We start from the raw sequence: 19,875 nt of genomic DNA, 5'->3' as shown, positions 1-19,875 counted from the left end.
ACACAGTTTGAAAGAAGTTTCCCATCCAGTGAGATGACACTATTTTTCGCATTGTCAATCGCTTTTCACGCAATGCTGTATGCTACTGCATACAAGGAACAACGACGTACAGGTTTTGATTCCTCAATCCCAATTGTGGTAAGTTCTGTCTTTACTGCACCAAGGTCACTGGGGCGTAGTTCACATGAAGCAACTTGCCAGCCGTCATTCTACTTGACAGGGCATAGATGCTCAGCTTGGGCAAATGACCACAAGTTGGAAAGTTTGTGCGGAACAATTGTCAGCTTCGCAGCAACCTTTCTTGAGTGGCTACATCCATTCAGACCTTGTCAGCACATTCATATCAATTTTGTGGGTCCATTCTACCACAATGTTTGTTAGTGGTAGATGCTTACAGTACATTTCCTTTTGCTGTCATCATGACATCCACTGCAAGTATGGTATTGGATTTGTCTCCTATTTTTTGTCTGGAAGGTCTTCCTGAGGTCACTGTCTCAGACAAAGGTCCACAATTTGTATCACCTGATTTTCAACAGTTTTGTGCCGCCATTGGCGTACACCATGTGGCTACTGCACCTTTTCACCCACAGTCTAACAGTAAATATGAAAGGTCCATTCAAATGTTCATAAGTCACATGGAGAAACTGTTCCTCCCACTCAAAGTGTCCAGCTCCAAAAATTTTCCTGTCCTCCTACTCCTCCTTGCCACATGATGGGAAGTCGCTGGCAGAATGTTACATGCCCAAAGGCACCGTACCCTGTTATACCTTATTTGTACACCACGGAAACAATTAGTTCTGCATGGTTGGACGAAGTTTCAACTGCATGATGAAGTGTTTTACAAAGTCCTCGGCAAGCAATACTGTTAGGAACTTGGAGTCATTACCAAGGTAATCACAGATTCGTCGTATGTCGTCCACAGTCCTGCTGGGCTACTAAGGCACCACCAATACCAGCTGCGCAGTGCATACACGTATATCGGTGATTCTGCTTTAGAATGTTTGTTCACAGACCAAGCACATCATTGCAGTCCTCATCTGTGTCATCGGTGCTGGCTCCTGTCCAGCTGCTGCAGTCCATGGTCAAGCCACCCCCAGCAGCTGATCATGCCGCTCCAGAAGATCTCCTGCCATCCAGCCAACCACAGCATATGCGTCTCTGGATGCGAGCGTACACCCTGTGACTTGTTTTACGGCGGATGTTCCCAGTGTGGGCACGGAGGCCCTATCGGCCACAATTACCCTCCCCTCCCCCCTTCCACTGTCATCACATTCCTCCATCCTACACAACAACAGTGCAGAGGTTTGGGAGGGAGGGGGGTGGTGTTGTTCAGAACATGTGGTGCCACACACAAAAGTTGGCATTAATGAGGGCTCGCTGCAATTCACAAAAACGTACAGCAGGTACTCCTCAAGAGACCTCGCCTCTCCCTCCAGCGCTGCAAGTTATAAGCTAAAACCATTCTGATAGCTGTGACACTGCATCTGTTCCAGTGCAAGCTCTTTGTTTTCCATGTTTTGGGTGGTGATAGCATGGACCGAAACAAAAATCTAGTAAACATGGGCTCTAAAATACATATCTTATGAGCTATGAGCTCTTGTTCAGTAGAAGAGATGTGTTTCACAATAGCAAACATGAACAAGTTCACATAGATCTTAAGATATGCTGTTTACTAGACAATTTTCTCTTGTCTAACTCCATACTATCTCCTCCCAAAATATGGAGGGCAAAGAGCTTGTGGGAGAAGAGGTCCACTGTCAGAGATACCAGAATAATTTTCACTTATAACTTGTGACACAGTCATTTCCAGACCAGGGTCTCTTACTGCAAATTGATACATTTACCTTTCTCCATCATCAATGAAAGTTTGTAAAATCACCACAGAGTCACCCTGTAATAATGAATGTCACATGAGAGTATCAGTAACAATCTAAAATAATTCACATATTGCAGAATCTCATTGCACAAACAGTAAAATCATTCAATATGTGCAAAATAAAAGAAAGACAGAGTTTATACCATATGAATAGGTCAGTTTGAGCCCAAAGTTCACCTTACAGTGAAGCTTACTAGACATAGCCAGCAACTGAGCTGCAGTAATGGCCATGAATTCTATGGGTACATCCAAGTGGAATTTAAGAAAAGGGACAATTAAAAAGTATAGGTTTCCTCAAGTTAAAAGTCTGAACACTGCAGTGGTTTATCATGCATGACGATATTGGAGGTGTATTTTCTTACATTCCTCCAACCTTTGGACCAAGTTACCCAGCCAGCTTTCCGACATATTCAAATCACAGAGCATCTTGGCATTTTGAACATTAACAAATCATTGCAAGGTAGAGTGTGTGTGTGTGTGTGTGTGTGTGTGTGTGTGTGTGTGTGTGTGTGTGTCAACAATGAACAAATACCAGCAAAGGAGGACTCCACTGCTTCAGCAACACCATCTCATCTACTCAATGGCAATATTTCAGCAAGCATAGAACATGAAAGTTCATTGCTTGTGGTCTTTAAGATGGACAACCATCGCAATGTGCCAACAACAACATTAAGGTCATAAGGAATTTCATTTTGTACAGGAAGGGAGGCTGTAAACTATCAAACTGTAAAGACAACAGGCACCTTTGGATTAATTATCTATGGAATTCTTAATGGTTTCTTTATTTGTCCTTTAGATACCACACTCTCTCAGAAGAGTAACAGAAGAAAAGACGTAACATACAGTGGTGTTACAAATGTTCAAGTAATTTTACAGAGATTCTTCCCCTACTTAAGCAGCTCCACTAAATGGCTGAGCAAAGATCATTACATCATTTTGACAGCCTGACGAACCTGAAAGAATGTCAGCCTATGACACAAATTGTCAAGATATAGTCAGGATAAATAACTGAAGGTATCATAAGCCACAACCATATCTTCTTCTTCATCACTGGAACCTGGGATGCCAGACCACACCTCCCTGTAGCAGATATGCCTCTATCTGCACTAACTGCCACAGTAAAAGTATGTCAATCATTATCACAGATGGAACAACTCTCAACACTGGAGGCAGCATTGTGTCTTCTATCACAATGGCACAGAGACTCTACCTAGTCACATATGGCATCCATTGGGAGAAACAATCTTTTCACTTCAACCCTCCTTGGATACAGATTCATCAGGTCTCCAAAATTGTTGGTTGGTTGATTGGGGTTAAGGTACTAAACAGCAAGGCCATCAGTCCCTTGAACCAAGAGTAGTTTACATGGAATTAATGACTTCCACAAATTATGTGTTCTGATGCTGAAAGTGAGACTGAGGCACTGAAGGCAATACTGATGCTAGAGCTGAGAAATAATTTACAGAGAAGGGTATGAACAGCAAGAAAAACCCAACCCCACCCCACATCTGACACCCCCCCCCCCCCCGAGCCCAGTGAAGGGCAAAGACAGTTACAGAGCGAAGAATATCTTCAAGTCGACTAATTCAGAACAGTGAAATTGAGAAAGCTAAAAATGTAATGGATGTCAGTTGGACCATGAATAATAAGAAAACGAGGAGAGAAATAGGTAAGGCAGCAGGTGGGTGTGAACAGAGTTCTTCATGTGATGAGAGTGGTTCCACCCACAGCTGTCTCACCCCTGCCCCAATATAGTCAAGGGGTTACACAGCACCCACTATTCAACAGAGTGCTACCTCTAAAATAGAAAATACGGTGCACCAGAAAAAGTCTTCAATTCTGTCATTCATGTGAGCTTAAGCCCTAAAAAAAAGAGCAACGTCAAAGGAGGGGTCGTACAAAAGTATGTATTAGCCAGTTGTCCGTTTAGGAAACCTTTATAAACAGTGTCAGTGACTACTCAAAAGCAATATTACTTTTTCACATGGTTTTTACATAAGTATGTCAATTCAGATTTGGGATGGCTGTGTACACACTGTTCTCAATTCGATGGTGATCAGTAAACTGAATGATATTCCTCTCCGTCAAGTCTGGCATCCACAGTTAGCATTAGTGTATGTGTCAAAGGCTAACAACACAACTGGTTCGAACATGTAAGTACACTAAGCAGTCACTTAATGAACTAAATGTTTGGCACACACTAAATTTTGTATGGGTGGAAGGGGCAGTAAATTTAAGCATATTCTCACTTTTACTTTTCTGAATTTGCCAACTTGAAGATGATTGTTGTTGTGTAACTGTCTTGTTATCAGTTTTGCCTTCTGACCATCATATTGTAAAATAATTACTCTTGTGGTCACACAAGAATGGGTCATGAAGACCTGTCTAACAATGATGCACTTGGTCAATAACACTCAAATAACTGAAGGAGTGTTGTTATGAGTTCATTGCTATGACAATAGATAAATTTCCATTCTACCTAGCACTAAGAGGGTTGCAACACTTCAAGAAATAATTTGATAACTTCAATGGCAGATGATGCAGTTTGCTTCTGATCCATCTCTGTAAACTGCTAAACATGTTGCATGTAAAATACTTTCTGTAACTAAAAGAATTCAGCTTTTTTTAATTTGGTTCTAGTTTCAGAGTAAAATGATGGCACAATTAAAAAAACTACTAAGACAGAAATTTGCAGCAAAACTAAAATTAATTTTTCAAGAGTTCAGACCTTCCTGATGCCCCATAGAAATGGCCAAAAACTGATGGAATGTTACGTCCACTGAGAATACTTCAAGAATTACAAACCATACATTATTCTCCAATTAATGAACTGTCGAACTGAAGAACAATAGCATACAGGACAAATGTATACTACCAACTACTACTGCTGCTGCTGTTGCTGATGATGATGATGATAACAATAACAGTTAGTTACCTTTGAGATTGGATATGGTGAGTTGACGTTAGTCAAGAAATCCTTTAAGATGACAAAGATGTCATTACCAACATCACTGAGTTTGAACGAGGTCATTTAATAGGGCTATGAGAAGCTAGATGTACCTTCTGTAATATTGCAGGAAGCTTTGGAGGGAATTTAGCCACTGTACATGAGTGTTGCCAGCAGTGGTCACAAGAAGACGAGCTCCGGTCAGCCACATGGCACTACCGAGAGCATCATGTTCGGTATTTCGGTGTGTGGCTCTGGCACATCATACCACATCTGCTACAGTGATCTGAGCAGCAGATGGCACCACAACAACACATTGGTTGCTTCAAGAACAGCTCCAAGCTAGACGCCATGTAGCATGCTTTTGACTGATCCCAAACCACCACTATTTGCAATTCAGTGGTGTCAAGCAAGAGAGCAGGGTGGAGGTTGTTTTCTTCTGATGGGAGGTGGTTTTGCCTTAGTGCCAGTGACAGCCATGTGTTGGTTAGGAGGTGCCCAGTTGATGACCTGCAACCAACCTGCCTGTGTGCTCGACACACTGGAGCACACCTGGAGGTATGGTCCATGGTGCCATTTCATATGACAGTAGGAGCACTCTCATGGTTATCCCATGCACCTTGACTGCAAATTTGCATGTCAATCTGGTGATTCAACCTGTTATGATGCCATTTGTGGACAGCATTTCAAGGCCTGTTTTCCAACAGGATAACACTTGCCCACATACTGCTGTCACACCCCAACATGCTCTACAGAGTGTCGACATGTTGCGTTAGCCTGCTCAATCACCAGTTTTGTCTCCAATTGAGCACATACGGGAAAGCTTGGATCACAACTCAAAAGTACCATCCACAACCACCATTAACCATCCCAGTACCAACTGACCAAGTTTAGTTTAGTTTCGTTATGTCATGTTCCGCAGATCGTTTTCACGATTATTTTATCGATATGATGTGGAATAAGTCAGATTACAAGATATATATAAACACACACATGAATAGTGTTAATATTACTGAAATTTTTAGTTCTACACCTGCAACTATATTTAGAGGTCCTATTATTATTATTATTATTTCTATTTTTCTCAGACCTTAGGTCTGGTTAAAAACGGAAAGTGACGCGGACCTTCATCAAGCGTGACTTCCTTTTAACTGTATGGTATATGTTACATTGTATTTAGGAACTTTCGGGTTATTGAACACGTATCACTAATTACGGATTTCTGTAGTTGTATATATACGTTTGGATGTAGCTGTATTGCATTGATGTACTGGTGGATATTGTGTGGTATGACTCCTGTAGTTGATAGTATAATCGGTATAACGTCAACTTTATCCTGATGCCACATGTCCTTGACTTCCTCAGCCAGTTGGATGTATTTTTCAATTTTTTCTCCTGTTTTCTTCTGTATATTTGTTGTATTGGGTATGGATATTTCGATTAGTTGTGTTAATTTCTTCTTTTTATTGGTGAGTATGATGTCAGATTTGTTATGTGGTGTTATTTTATCTGTTATAATGGTTCTGTTCCAGTATAATTTGTATTCATCATTCTCCAGTACATTTTGTGGTGCATACTTGTATGTGGGAACATGTTGTTTTATTAGTTTATGTTTTATGGCAAGTTGTTGATGTATTATTTTTGCTACATTGTCATGTCTTCTGGGGTATTCTGTATTTGCTAGTATTGTACATCCACTTGTGATGTGAGCTACTGTTTCTATTTGTTGTTTGCAAAGTCTGCATTTATCTGTTGTGGTATTGGGATCTTTAATAATATGCTTGCTGTAATATCTGGTGTTTATTGTTTGATCCTGTATTGCAATCATGAATCCTTCCGTCTCACTGTATATATTGCCTTTTCTTAGCCATGTGTTGGATGCGTCTTGATCGATGTGTGGCTGTGTTAGATGATACGGGTGCTTGCCATGTAGTGTTTTCTTTTTCCAATTTACTTTCTTTGTATCTGTTGACGTTATGTGATCTAAAGGGTTGTAGAAGTGGTTATGAAATTGCAGTGGTGTAGCCGATGTATTTATATAAGTGATTGCTTTGCGTATTTTGCTATTTTCTGCTTGTTCTAGAAAGAATTTTCTTAAATTGTCTACCTGTCCATAATGTAGGTTTTTTATGTCGATAAATCCCCTTCCTCCTCCTTTTCTGCTTAATGTGAATCTTTCAGTTACTGAATGTATGTGATGTATTCTATATTTGTGGCATTGTGATCGTTTAAGTGTATTGAGTGCTTCTAGGTCTGTGTTACTCCATTTCACTACTCCAAATGAGTAGGTCAATATTGGTATAGCACAAGTATTTATAGCTTTTGTCTTGTTTCTTGCTGTCAATTCTGTTTTCAGTATTTTTGTTAGTCTTTGTCTATATTTTTCTTTTAGTTATTCTTTAATATTTGTATTATCTATTCCTATTTCTTGTCTGTATCCTAGATATTTATAAGCATCTGTTTTTTCCATCGCTTCTATGGAGTCACGGTGGTTATTCAATATGTGATCTTCTTGTTTAGTGTGTTTTCCCTTGACTGTGCTATTTTTCTTACATTTGTCTGTTCCAAAAGCCATATTTATATCATTGCTGAATACTTCTGTTAACTTTAGTAATTGGTTGAGTTGTTGATTGGTTGCTGCCAGTAGTTTTAGATCATCCATGTATAGCAAATGTATGATTTTGTGTGGGTATGTTCCAGTAATATTATATCCATAATTTGTATTATTTAGCATGTTGGATAGTGGGTTCAGAGCAAGACAGAACCAGAAGGGACTTAATGAGTCTCCTTGGTATATTCCACGCTTAATCTGTATTGGCTGTGATGTGATATTATCTGAATTTGTTTGGATATTAAGTGTGGTTTTCCAGTTTTTCATTACTATGTTTAGGAACTGTATCAATTTAGGATCTACTTTGTATATTTCCAATATCTGTAGTAACCATGAGTGGGGTACACAATCAAAAGCTTTTTGGTAATCAATGTATGCGTAGTGTAGCGACCTTTGTTTAGTTTTAGCTTGATATGTCACCTCTGCATCTATTATCAGTTGCTCTTTACATCCTTGTGCTCCTTTGCAGCAGCCCTTTTGTTCTTCATTTATAATTTTGTTCTGTGTTGTATGTGTCATTAATTTCTGTGTAATGACTGAAGTTAATATTTTATAGATTGTTGGTAGGCATGTTATGGGGCGATATTTAGCTGGGTTTGCTGTGTCTGCTTGATCTTTAGGTTTCAGATAAGTTATTCCATGTGTAAGTGTATCAGGGAGTGTGTGGGTCTGCAATGTAACTGTTAAATAATTTAGTTAGATGTGAATGTGTTGAGGTGAACTTCTTTAGCCAGAAATTTTCTATTTTATCATTTCCAGGGGCTTTCCAATTGTGCGTAGAATTAATTGCTCGGGTGACTTCATGTTGCAAAATTATCACTTCAGGCATTTGTGGTATCATCTTGTATGAGTCTGTTTCTGCTTGTATCCACCGTGCATGCCTGTTATGTTGTACCGGGTTTGACCATATGTTGCTCCAGAAGTGTTCCATGTCTGTTATGTTTGGTGGATTGTCTATTTTAATGTGTGTGTTATCTATTGTCTGGTAAAATCTCTTTTGGTTTGTGTTGAATGTTTGGTTTTGTTTCCTTCTATTTTCACTTTTTTTGTACCTTCTAAGTTGTTTGACCAATGCTTGTAATTTCTGCTTCTTTTCATCTAATTGCTCTATTGCTTCTTGTTGTGAGATTTTACCTAACCTTTTTCGTTTTTTGTCTGATATTTCATTTCTTATAAATTGTGTTAGCTGTCCGATGTCTTTTCTCAGTTTTTCTATTCTGATCTGTAGCCTGTGTTGCCATGCTGGTTTTGTGGGTTTCTTCTGTGTGTTGGTTGGTTCTGATCTCTGCCTAGTGTGTATATTTAGTGTAGTGAGTGCTCCTACATAAACCAGTAGTTGTAACTCTTCCATAGTTGTATTTTCATTTATTTTGTTGTGTATGATTGTGTTGATAGTTGTTATTGTTGTTTCGACTTGTGGGTTATTTGGTGGTCTATGCAAGAATGGTCTAATGTCTGTATTTGTGTCTTTGTATTCTATATATGTCAGCTGAAATTTCTCTTCTATATCTAACATGTGTGTCACTTCGTGTTCTATTTGTGCTTGTTCTGGTGGCTGTCTTAAGATTTCGTTTTCCTCTGATTGTTTAATTGACGCGTTTTGTTCTTTGTTTGTTTTCTCTGGGATGTTTGAGTCCATTACTGTATTTTCTTCTTCTAATTGCACATAATTTTGTTCCAGTATTTGTTGTACTTGTTGTTTGATGTTTTCTAATTCTGACTGGGGTATCCTGTTATTTTTTATTATTACACGGATCTGATCAGCTAGTCGTTGTTTTGTTAAAAATTTTAATTCTGGATATCTGGTAATAAATGTTGTGTATACTTGTGATCTGTATCCAGTTGTGTTGGTTCCTAGGTTTGTTGCTTGGTAATAACAGAACATGAGGTGTAGATTAACTTCATCTGACCATCTCATCCTCTGTCTTTGTTTTCCTTCTAGGGTGGTTGCAGGAAGCATATCCTGCAAAACACCTCTATTTGGATTTGAATCATTTTCCAGTTGGCTAGCAGTGTCGTTACCATTGCGGGCGGGCATAGGGTTCAAGCGTCGTCCCCAACCATGACGGCGCTTGTCCGAGGCTTCTTTAGTTCTGTCCTGAACCAAGTAATCATACTAAAAGGGGGGTTAGCCCTATTAGTGGTTTGTTCTTTTCGTCGCCTTTTACGACTGGCAGAACATACCGGAGGCCTATTCTTTTCCCGGGCCTCCACGGGGTTTATTATTATTATTATTATTATTATTATTATTATTATTATTATTATTATTATTTTTAATACCATTTCTGAAACAGAAACTCATCCATGGAATAGAAGGAGCTGTCCAAAAGAAATGATTTGAAGCTAGATTTAAAATTTGATCTGCTACCTGTCAGACACTTTATGTTGTTGGGCAAATGATCAAAGATTTTTGTTGCTGAATAATGTACTCCTTTTTGAGCAACTGACAGCTTCAATAACAGATAGGAAAGGTCATTTTTTCCTCTAGTGTTGTACGAATGAACATCACTGTTCTTCGCGAATTGAGATGGATTATTTATAACAAATTTCATTAGCGAATATACATACTCTGATGGTGCAGTTAAAATACCTAACTCCTTGAATAGGTGCCTACATGATATCCTTGAGTGAACACCACTAATTATTCTCACTGCTCTCTTTTTTGCAATCAATACTTTATATCTAAGTGGTGAGTTACCCCAGAAAACTATTCCATAAGACATTATTGAGTGGAAATATGCAAAGTAGGTTAGGAGGCTGATCTGCTTATTACCAAAACTAGCAATTATACGAGGAGCAAAAGAAGCTGAACTTAATTGTTTGAGAAGCTCACTAATGTGCTTCTTCCAGTTCAAGTTGTCATCAATGTTAAAACCCAAAAATTTGGAGAAATCTACCCCGTTAACTGAACCCTGTTCATATGCTACATCAATTGTCAGTATGACTCTATTCGGTGTACATAACTGGATATAGTGAGTTTTTTCAGAATTAAGGGAGAGTCCATTTTCTGATAACCACTTAATAATTCTTTGAAAGACATCCTTAACAATATCTTCAGCTGCTTTTTCTGGAATGGGATTTATTATAACACTCACGTCATCTGCAAAAAGTACTAGTTCTGCTTGCTGAACGTTAAGTGAGAGGTCACTCATATGAATAAGGAACAGCAGAGGACCCAAAATTGAACCCTGTGGGACTCCCTTTGTGATAACTCCCCATTTGCTAGAATTTACCACCCTCCCAACATTATTTGTGTTATTCAGCACAACTTTTTGCTTTCTGTTCATCGAGTGTGATTCAAATCAGCTGTGTGTATAGCCTTCAATACCATAAAACCTGAGTTTTTCCAAGAGTGTGACATGATCCACACAGTCAAATGCCTTGGAAAGATCACAAAAAATACCAACTAGCGATAATTTGTTATTTAGGGCTTGTACTATTTGATGGATAAATGTGAAGAAAGAATTCTCAGTCAAGTAACCCTTCCAGAATTCAAATTGTGACATGCTGAGTAAATTATTTTCACTTAAATGTGACACTAATCTTGAATACATAACTTTTCCGGATATTTTAGAAAATGAAGTCAGCAATGAGATTGATCTATAATTAATAAAGTCACTCTTGTCCCCTTTCTTATGAAGAGGTTTGAAAATTGCATATTTCAATCTGTCTGGAAAAATTCCCTGTGCCAGCGAAGCATTACATATATCACTAAGGACTCCCCTTATTAAATTAGAACAACACTTCAAAATTCTGTTAGAGACTCCATCAACACCACATGAGCTCTTGTTTTTCAGTACATAATTACCTTAATTTCAGTGGGGTATGTTGGTGCTATTTCTAAAGGCCTAAAGTCCTGGGGAACGAAATTTTTTATTTATTTATTTTTTTTTTATTTATTTTTTTTTTTTTGCTTCTTCAACTGAACTCTTTAACCCTATTTTTGCTGCTACATTCAGAAAGTGATTGTTAAAAATTCTTGCAACTTATGAATCATCATTCACATCATCATCATTTAGCTTTATTGCTATGGTATGATGTGCACTGTCTGGCTGCCCCATCTCCCATTTGACAATACTCCATATAGTTTTAATGTTATTATCCGCATTATTAATTTCTGTCAGAACACATAAGCTTCAAGACCTCTTAATGACTTTCCTTACAATATTACAGTATCTTTCGTAGTAAGCAAGTAGTGTCGGATCCTGACTTGTCCTGGCCTGTCCATATATTTCCCCTCTGCCTCTTACACGATATCTTAATTCCCTTAGTAATCCATGGCTTACTTGACTTTGTAATGGTTTTTTTGGATAACGTTTCAAGAAAGCAACTCTCAAATACTGAGACAAATTTATGGTGGAATAAACTGAATTTGGCATCAGCATAATTTTCTGTGTATACTTCATCCCACTCTACCTCTTCAAGGCTGCTCTTAAAACTCTGTACCCTGTTCGCGTCAATAAGCCTCCCTGCCTTGTATGAACCTGCCTGAAGCCTCTACAGTGTTATATGTGTTAATTCCATTAACTGTGCATCATGATCTGATAGCCCACTAACAACTGGGTACACATCAATCAATTCTGCCTGAGCACTGTCTATGGAAATGTTATCGATAAGTGACCTACTATCCTGCTGCACACGAGTTGGAAAATTTACAACAGATACTAGATTGAAACAACCAAACAAAGATTCTAGCTCATTTTTCCTATCCGTATCTTTTAAGAAATCTACATTAATATCGCCACAAACCACTAACTGCTTCTTTTTGTCTGACATGTAGCTCAATAATGCCTCTAGATTTTTCATGAAAAGCTGAAAGTTACCTCGAGGGGATTTGTACATTGTTACAATTACTATAGAAATATACTGCAGTAGCAATGCTTCAAGGATCTGATATGCACAAAAACTATTTATTTCAATATTTTTGACTTTGTGTCCAGTTTTTATACATAAGTAGCAACCCCTCCTTTTTCCATGTTGACTCTACATGAACAGGCATGGAACTCCATCCCACAAACTGACATCCAGCACGTGTACAACATAATGCATGCATGTTTGAATTCAACATTCTGGCAGTTACACTGGTTATTAATGTAATAGCATTTCACATTTTCAATGGCTAATCTCGCGCATAAATTAAGTTGTAGTCTTGCAATGTTGATTACTTAAATATGCTGTCTAGAAAAATGTATTCCTGAAATTACACTACTCTACGTCAATAATTTTTTGGTGTTGCCATTTTTTTCCATCAGTTAAGTAAATGTTTCTGTAATGCAACGGAAAAGCACCACTTTTTTTTATTATTTGCTTGTGAAAAATAATCACGTTATCAGCAGCTGCCAACAGTCTTCAGAAATGTGTGTCCTTGTTGTTCCAGTGTTTTGTTTCCAAGATCATCCACCCATCTTCCATTAGGTAGTAACCTCCATCTTGTCTTATCTATTAGAATCCAGAAAAAAACTTCCTTCGCTACCCGTTTCACTAGGAGACTTTTCATGTTTGTTAGTTGTAATTAAATCTTTAGCTTCATACTGTTCCCTGATCCATTTGTTCACTTTCTTGTCTCTCCTTGAACTTTTGAACCAGCCTCTCTGCACTACTCACTGAGCAACCCTTAATTTTTAAATGGTTTTTCACACTGAAAATCCAGGTCTCATATCCAATAACCATAATTGGTGATGCACATGGACTAGGTTTTCTGTTTCACACACATTGGAAGCTCACTCTTGAAAATATATAATATACCAATATCACTCCAGGCTACACTTTTGTTATTTCTTTTGCTGTGCTGTTTGAGGCTTTCTTGACATAATAACTGCTTGAATGGTTCACTCGTGTTGTGTAACTGTAGTTGTAGACCTGAAGACCTGACACACAGATTTTTTCCAAATACCCAATTGCACATAAATACAATGGACATTTTTAAGAACTATATATGTGTAATAAATACATGAAAATTATGACAACAGAACACCATCTGATGTGACACTTGTGAACCATTTAAGCATTTCTTTTGGTAACTAGCCACTCATTGTTATCACCTTCAACTATCCTACAGACAAACGATTCATCAATTGATTCTATGAATTCTTTGTTAATTTGCAAAATTTTCTTTTCAAGGAGTTGATTAAATAGTTTATATTGTCAGTTTTAAGACCTAAATTCAAAGTTGCTCTGCTATGCACTTCAATTTGTTGTTTATCTGCACTAGAAGCACGCAGCACAATATCAACAAAATGGACATAGATTCTGCATGTTCATTACTAGTTTTCCAAGTTTAGGGATATGAAAACTTCCTCAATGACAGCTAAGAATAGTTTTGACAATATGGAATATCACTGTCCAACTCCTGTTTCAATTCTGAATTTCTCTCTATCCTGATGAAGAACTGAAGCTTAGCACTGACATTTATTGTTCCAAATACCCTCTTGCATATAAATACAGAGAAAACTTTTAAGAGCTATGAATGTGTAGTAAACAAACGAAAATTTGGGTGAAGCTAAGACACAACCCTTCAGTTGCCATCTTGCAACAGCTTCATGACCTGTCAGCAGAGACAAAAATTCACCCAAAAAGTGTTGTTGAAACGTACTGTCTAGCATTATGAGCACATAGTAGAGCAGACGATAGCACATGTTATTGGAAATGCTTTCAGAGCTAAACAGATTCTGGAAAGTGGTGGTGGTGGTGGTGGTGCAGTAAATATGTAGTATACACCAACCAACAAATATTCCTAAGTATCAGGACACGAAATGAAGCATTCTCACACTTGTTATTTACATAAAGTATTTAAATCTGCTCAAGGTATCATACATAGCAGCATTTAAAAAAATGGTGTCCACATATAAGAATATTGCCTCAGATTCTATTTCTTTTCAGACTTACCTGTGTGACTCCGGTATGACTTAACTCTTCCTAGAGCTGCATATGATACTCCCAGGCCAAGGAAAAAAAGCATCACAATCAAAACAAGTGTCTTCGGCACAACTTGACAATTTCGTGAAAACCAATTCCTCTCTTCCGTAGTCGGGAAACTTTCTATAGTTCTGTTACCTTGTCGTTCCAAACTGCCAAACCTGCTGACAAAATATATAATAATATAATTCTGTTGCAATTTCTGTGAAGTGAGTGTCAAGACTGACCAAATGGTTACTGTACTTTACAAACATTTAATTAATGCTGTAATATTTAATTCAAAACACCAATGACAAAATTTTACAAGGTGTACCTACTGATCAAGTAACCTTTAACAAAAAATGACCGTGAAATATCCTTATGTCAATTCTTGTTTCTTCAAAACTGTAACTGGGATATTTACTGTACACAGCATGAATAAAAAAATACCACTTCATCCACACATGCAAAGAAACAATTTACAGGTAGTATCAGATGATTACAAATTCTTCATGGAGTACACACATCATCAAATAAATTTACTAAAATTCCTTCTAGAATTTAAGTTCTCTCCTGGACCCTTCATATAACCAGGTGTTTGTTGCTGTGATTTCCAGTCCAAAGACTAGTTTGATGTCGCTCTCCATGACAGTCTATTCTGTGCAAGTCTCTTCATCTCAGCATAAATACTGCAACCTAAACCCACTTGAACCTCCTTACTGTAGTCATGCCTTGATTGGCCCCTGCAATTGTTAAGTCCTACACTTCCCTCCATAGCTAAATTAACTGTTCCTTGAGGCCTCAATGATCTGACCTATTAACTGACCCCTTCTTTTAGTCAAATTGTGCCACAAATTTCTTTTTCCTCAATTAGATTTAGTTTCTCTTCATTAGTTATCAGATCTGCCCAAATAATCTGCATTCTTCAGTTGCACCACATTTCAAATGCTTCTATTCTCTCCCTGTCTGTAATATTTATGTCCAAGTTTCACTTCCATGCAAAACTACACACTCCAGACATAGACTTTAAGAAAATACTAACTTTTAAATTACAACAGATGTTAAGATATTTCTCCTTTCATGAAAGTGTTTCTTGTCATTTCATGTCTGCTGTTTATATACTCTATTTCTACCATCAGTTAGCGGTCTAAATATCTTTTTAGCTTCCTAGAGGTTAATGTCAATACATGGTCTAGCCTAGCAGACTTATTGCTTGGCCATCCTCACTGGACTCTACTGGATCTTCTCTTTCCACCACCGGACTGCAGAGGAAGCAACACTGTTTTGTGTGAGTGCCTCAGTATTAGGGGTGCACCTTCAAGCACACCCTGGGTCGAATCTGGGAGTACATCACAGTGCAACAGGGGCACAAGCTGGTTCTGGTAGTAACTGAATGAGGGATGATGTGCAGACACAACAACCAGCTTTGGTTGCAGCACTCCAGTTAGATGTCTCCATCATTCAGAAGGTCACCACAACAGTGACAATCTCTGCACCAGGCCCTACAACTGCTCATCACAGATGACTGGTGTCTCTTCTGTCCATTCCACCTACAACAAGCCCAAGAGACACTGATCCAGCACATCCAGGGCTGGTGGTTTCATGGATCAGTGTCCATGGGGGTTCCTGCAGGAGTGGGATGGAAAGAACAAACACCCATCATCTGCACAACACAGCATTAGTGTGGCCTCCTCCTGAAGTTCCCACACAGCCTCTGGAGCCTCTAGCTCTGGTTCCACCACCACTATCTAGGGACTACACTGTTGATCTGGAACTGATAATAGGGACTTCCTCAAGCAACCATCCACTGCCATCTCACTGTCCTCTCCCACACTGGCAGAGCTGGTTTTGGCCCTATGTGCTGATTCAATAGGGAGGGACCTCATAACCCCACTGGTATTGGTGGAAGATGTGTAACTATCAACAAGCGAAGAAAACACTGAGAGGGAAATATTGCATCTCCTGCCTACCTATCACAAGGCCAGCTAGCCAACTGATTTAAGCCTGAGCGACCATAAGTATGGTCTCATTCTCTGTGAGTCAGTCGACACCGTGTTCTGATCCAACCAACACTATATTTACAGACCCCGCCAATAACAAAGCAGACTGTTCTTACTGTTGTGCGTGTAGACAACACCTGAGTGTGAGATTGCTTGAGAATAATCATGCTTTGACACCTACAGACTGATATATTTATTTATACAAGCGAACTAATTAACTATTACGGCAAACCTCATCACCCTCTATCAATATCGCTATGCTTGCGTTACTATATTGCAACTGGCCTCTTGCTGTGTGAACTATGAATTAATTGTTCGAGTTTTTTTTCTTTTCTTGTGGCTCAGGACTTTGATTTTCTTGTGGCGCAGGACAATCACTTTATTTTATTGTGAACTTATTGACCTTTGTTTCGTGCTCCAGTGAACTTATTCAAATGCAATAAATAACAGCTCACATAGAAGTTTGTCTCCCAAAATAAAATATGTGATTCCAGTCAATTTATTTACAATTTTCTTAGCACAAAATTTATCTCTCATTTTCATTTATTGAATTGCATTATTGTCAGATTTTTTAAGGAGTAAAATGATGTGGTAAAAAAAAGAAAAGAAAAAAGAACCATGAAATTACCATTCATTCAGGTAACTCCAAAATCCTTCACTATAATGTTTCCTTCACCGGAAGAGGAGGGGGAGGGGTAATCACCTTCCTGAATGTGCAGTGGAAAACCCATTATACACAAAAGTAAACCCAATATTTATCCCTGTCACACACCAATGGCATTTTTGTCTACTGAGAAGACACTAAACAATTAAGCAAACTAATTTGGTTTCTTCATATAGCTCAGGGCACTGTGTTAATGAGGTAAGATAAAACCCAGAGGCCTCTGTAACCTTCCTAATAGCATAATGCAACAGTGTCTCAATTATCAGGGTACAAATCATCCAACAATTCAAATATGTAAGGGAGGAATATGCAGGTTTTAGTTTCCAATTCTCCTATTAATATTCTGAGGCTTATAGGAGACTAGTAAACTCACCTTGCTATTAAGCTTTTACATTTGCTGGTCTGGAACATCTACTGACATTAAAAGACTTTTCTATTATTATTATTGCATTATGATTCCAGTCCAATTGTACATAAACACATACCAGAGATTCCAGAAAAAATACTCTCTTGTGGCATTATTAGCTGTTCTCTTTTATACGCTGATATATCATACTGGTTTCACTTCGAAAGACATTAGAAGCAATAAAACATACTGACAGTGGCAATGAACTATTCAGTAGCTAGTGAGTATGTTGTAAATATTCTAACCACTGGTGATGGAAGAAAAATATTTGGTAAATTTATAGAAGAATCTAAGTCTGTTCAGTAAGTATGGTTCAAGAGAAGACACTGGATGAGAAAAAATAACTGGCAAGTGAATGTTCGCTAAATAGGTTGCAAATATTTTATTGGGCACACCATTTTTTTTATTGAGCACCTCCTTTCTCAGGTAAAAACTTAGCTCCAAATGACTTGGCATCTGATCTGTTTTATGACGACTTTCAAGATTTGGGGGAGAAAGAGTGCTGTATACTTTATGACTCATATAACGATGATGAGACGAGTTAAAATTTTAAAATTTTAAAATTTTACCAATTAAAACATTAATGGAGCAAAATGACAAGTGCCACAGGTGCTAAAACGAATAAAGAGCAACTGATTGTAATGACCTGTACTAATAAACCATCACTCACATCTTCCTACTTTAGGTCATTGGTAAATCTAGCAAGCCATGGTTTCTGAAAAAAGTCCTTACAAGTCTCTTCATCCACTACAAAAGTCATCAAAGTGCATAAAAGTCTGTAAATTTCTTTTGTGATTAGTTTTGTTAGTAGTTTGTCTTTAAAGTTGTTTAACACCTCATGTCTCAGCGGTTTCCATGAAAATCTCTGCCCTTGTTGAACAACATTCTATCTCACCAAAGTGAAACACAATCGAAATGCAAAAAAATAAGTAATTTCTCCCACACAATGAAACAAGCCTAATTTAGCTAATGAAACAAAGAATTATTAAAACTTTAAGTGACACTATTGACTACGCCTTCAAGAACTGCTTCTGAATCACTGTGACAACATACCTTTCCATGAATGCGCACATCCCATATACGAGGGTGGTTTGAAAAGTTCTTGGAACGCAAAAGAAGAAGAGTACTTACATCACTGAAACTTTTTTTATTTTTCAGTGTAGCCTCCTTGCAGATTAATGCACTTGGTCCAACAATGCTCCAGTGCCTTGATCCCATCTCGAAAATGAGTTTCCTCCAGGCCTTCATTTGAAGTGAATTCTGTCTACCAAGTAAAATTTTCAATTTTGGGAAGAGATGCAAGTATCAGGTGAATAAGTTGGGTGTGGCAACAATTCATACCTTAGTTCATGTAATTTTGCCATGGCGGCGGCACGTGTGTGCGTGAGCATTGTCTTGATGGAAGATAGACTTACTTCCCTGCTAAACCTGGCATTTTTTCGCGTATCTTTTGTTGCAATTTGTCCAGGAGGTTAGCATAGTATTCTCCAGTAATTGTTTGCCCAGTGGGGAGATAATCTACAAACAGAGTCCCCTTCACATCCCAGAACACTGATGCCATTACCTTTCCCACCGAAGGAATTGTCTTTGCTTTCTTTGGTGGTGGAGAATCAGCATGTTTCCACTGCTTTGACTGTTGTTTTGTCTCTGGGATATAGTAGTGCACCCAAGTTTCATCCATGGTCACAAACCAGTGCAAAAAATCTTGTTCTTTTCTCCCAAAACTGGCCAAACATTGTTCTGATATGTCCATTCTCATGCGTTTTTGATCCAGTGTTAAGAGTCGCGGCACCAATCTTGCAGATAAGTTTTTCATTTATAATTCTTCAGTATAATTGTGGTACATCCTTCCAGAAGACATCTGGCAAGCGGGAGCAATTTCACGCACTTTCAATCGGTGATCCTCCATGACCATCTTGTGAACTTTTGCAATGATTTCTGGAGTACTGACACATCTTGGTCGACCACCGTGCGCATCATCATCTAAGCTCTACTGATCAAATTTAAATTCATTTATCCACTTGGCAACAGTTGATTATGAAGGAGCAGAGTCCCCCAGTGTACTCTGCAAATCAGCATGAATGTCCTTTGCTTTCATACCTTTCTTTACGAAGTACTTAATCACTGCTCGAATTTCGATTTTTTCGATCTTCGCAAATCACTACATGGGAACAACAACAGAGTCATGTTACTGCCACAGCTCTCTTCCAAGAGCACTGACGTGGTACATGTTCACAGGCAACAGTACAATGAATATCACGTGAACATCTCATTGCACTAGCCTCTTGTGGTGATTCCGAGAAATTTTCAAACTACCCTCGTATGTCAAGCACACTAATATTGAGCAACTATATGTACTTCTTGTGTTTCAGAACACTACTAAACAAAAACCACAAGATATACAGAAAAATGACACTTATCAGTGGATAGCTTTGATCCATAATGTGCACCATGGTATAGTTGCAGTGTGCACCACT

At 38.3% G+C, this 19,875-nt stretch overlaps 1 protein-coding gene across 4 annotated transcripts in view; it reads right to left on the bottom strand.

Annotated features, from left to right (window-relative positions):
- Positions 1-19,875, bottom strand: part of LOC124723171 (inner nuclear membrane protein Man1) — a 349,300-nt gene that overhangs the window by 224,979 nt on the left and 104,446 nt on the right. For 3 of the 4 annotated variants that reach the window (XR_007006525.1, XR_007006526.1, XM_047248368.1), the window contains exon 3: positions 14,320-14,513. Coding sequence is in view for 2 of the 4 variants with exons in the window: in XM_047248368.1 (XP_047104324.1) it covers positions 14,320-14,513 (194 nt within the window). In the remaining 2 variants the exon portion in view is untranslated. The remainder of the gene's footprint in view (positions 1-14,319; positions 14,514-19,875) is intronic. The other variant, XM_047248369.1, reaches the window with a different exon arrangement.

The sequence above is a fragment of the Schistocerca piceifrons genome, chromosome X (assembly GCF_021461385.2).
Source record: "Schistocerca piceifrons isolate TAMUIC-IGC-003096 chromosome X, iqSchPice1.1, whole genome shotgun sequence".
In the NCBI taxonomy this organism is placed as follows: domain Eukaryota; kingdom Metazoa; phylum Arthropoda; class Insecta; order Orthoptera; family Acrididae; genus Schistocerca; species Schistocerca piceifrons.
Note: the sequence above shows the minus strand (reverse complement) of the source record. Positions and strands in the feature narration are given on the sequence as shown.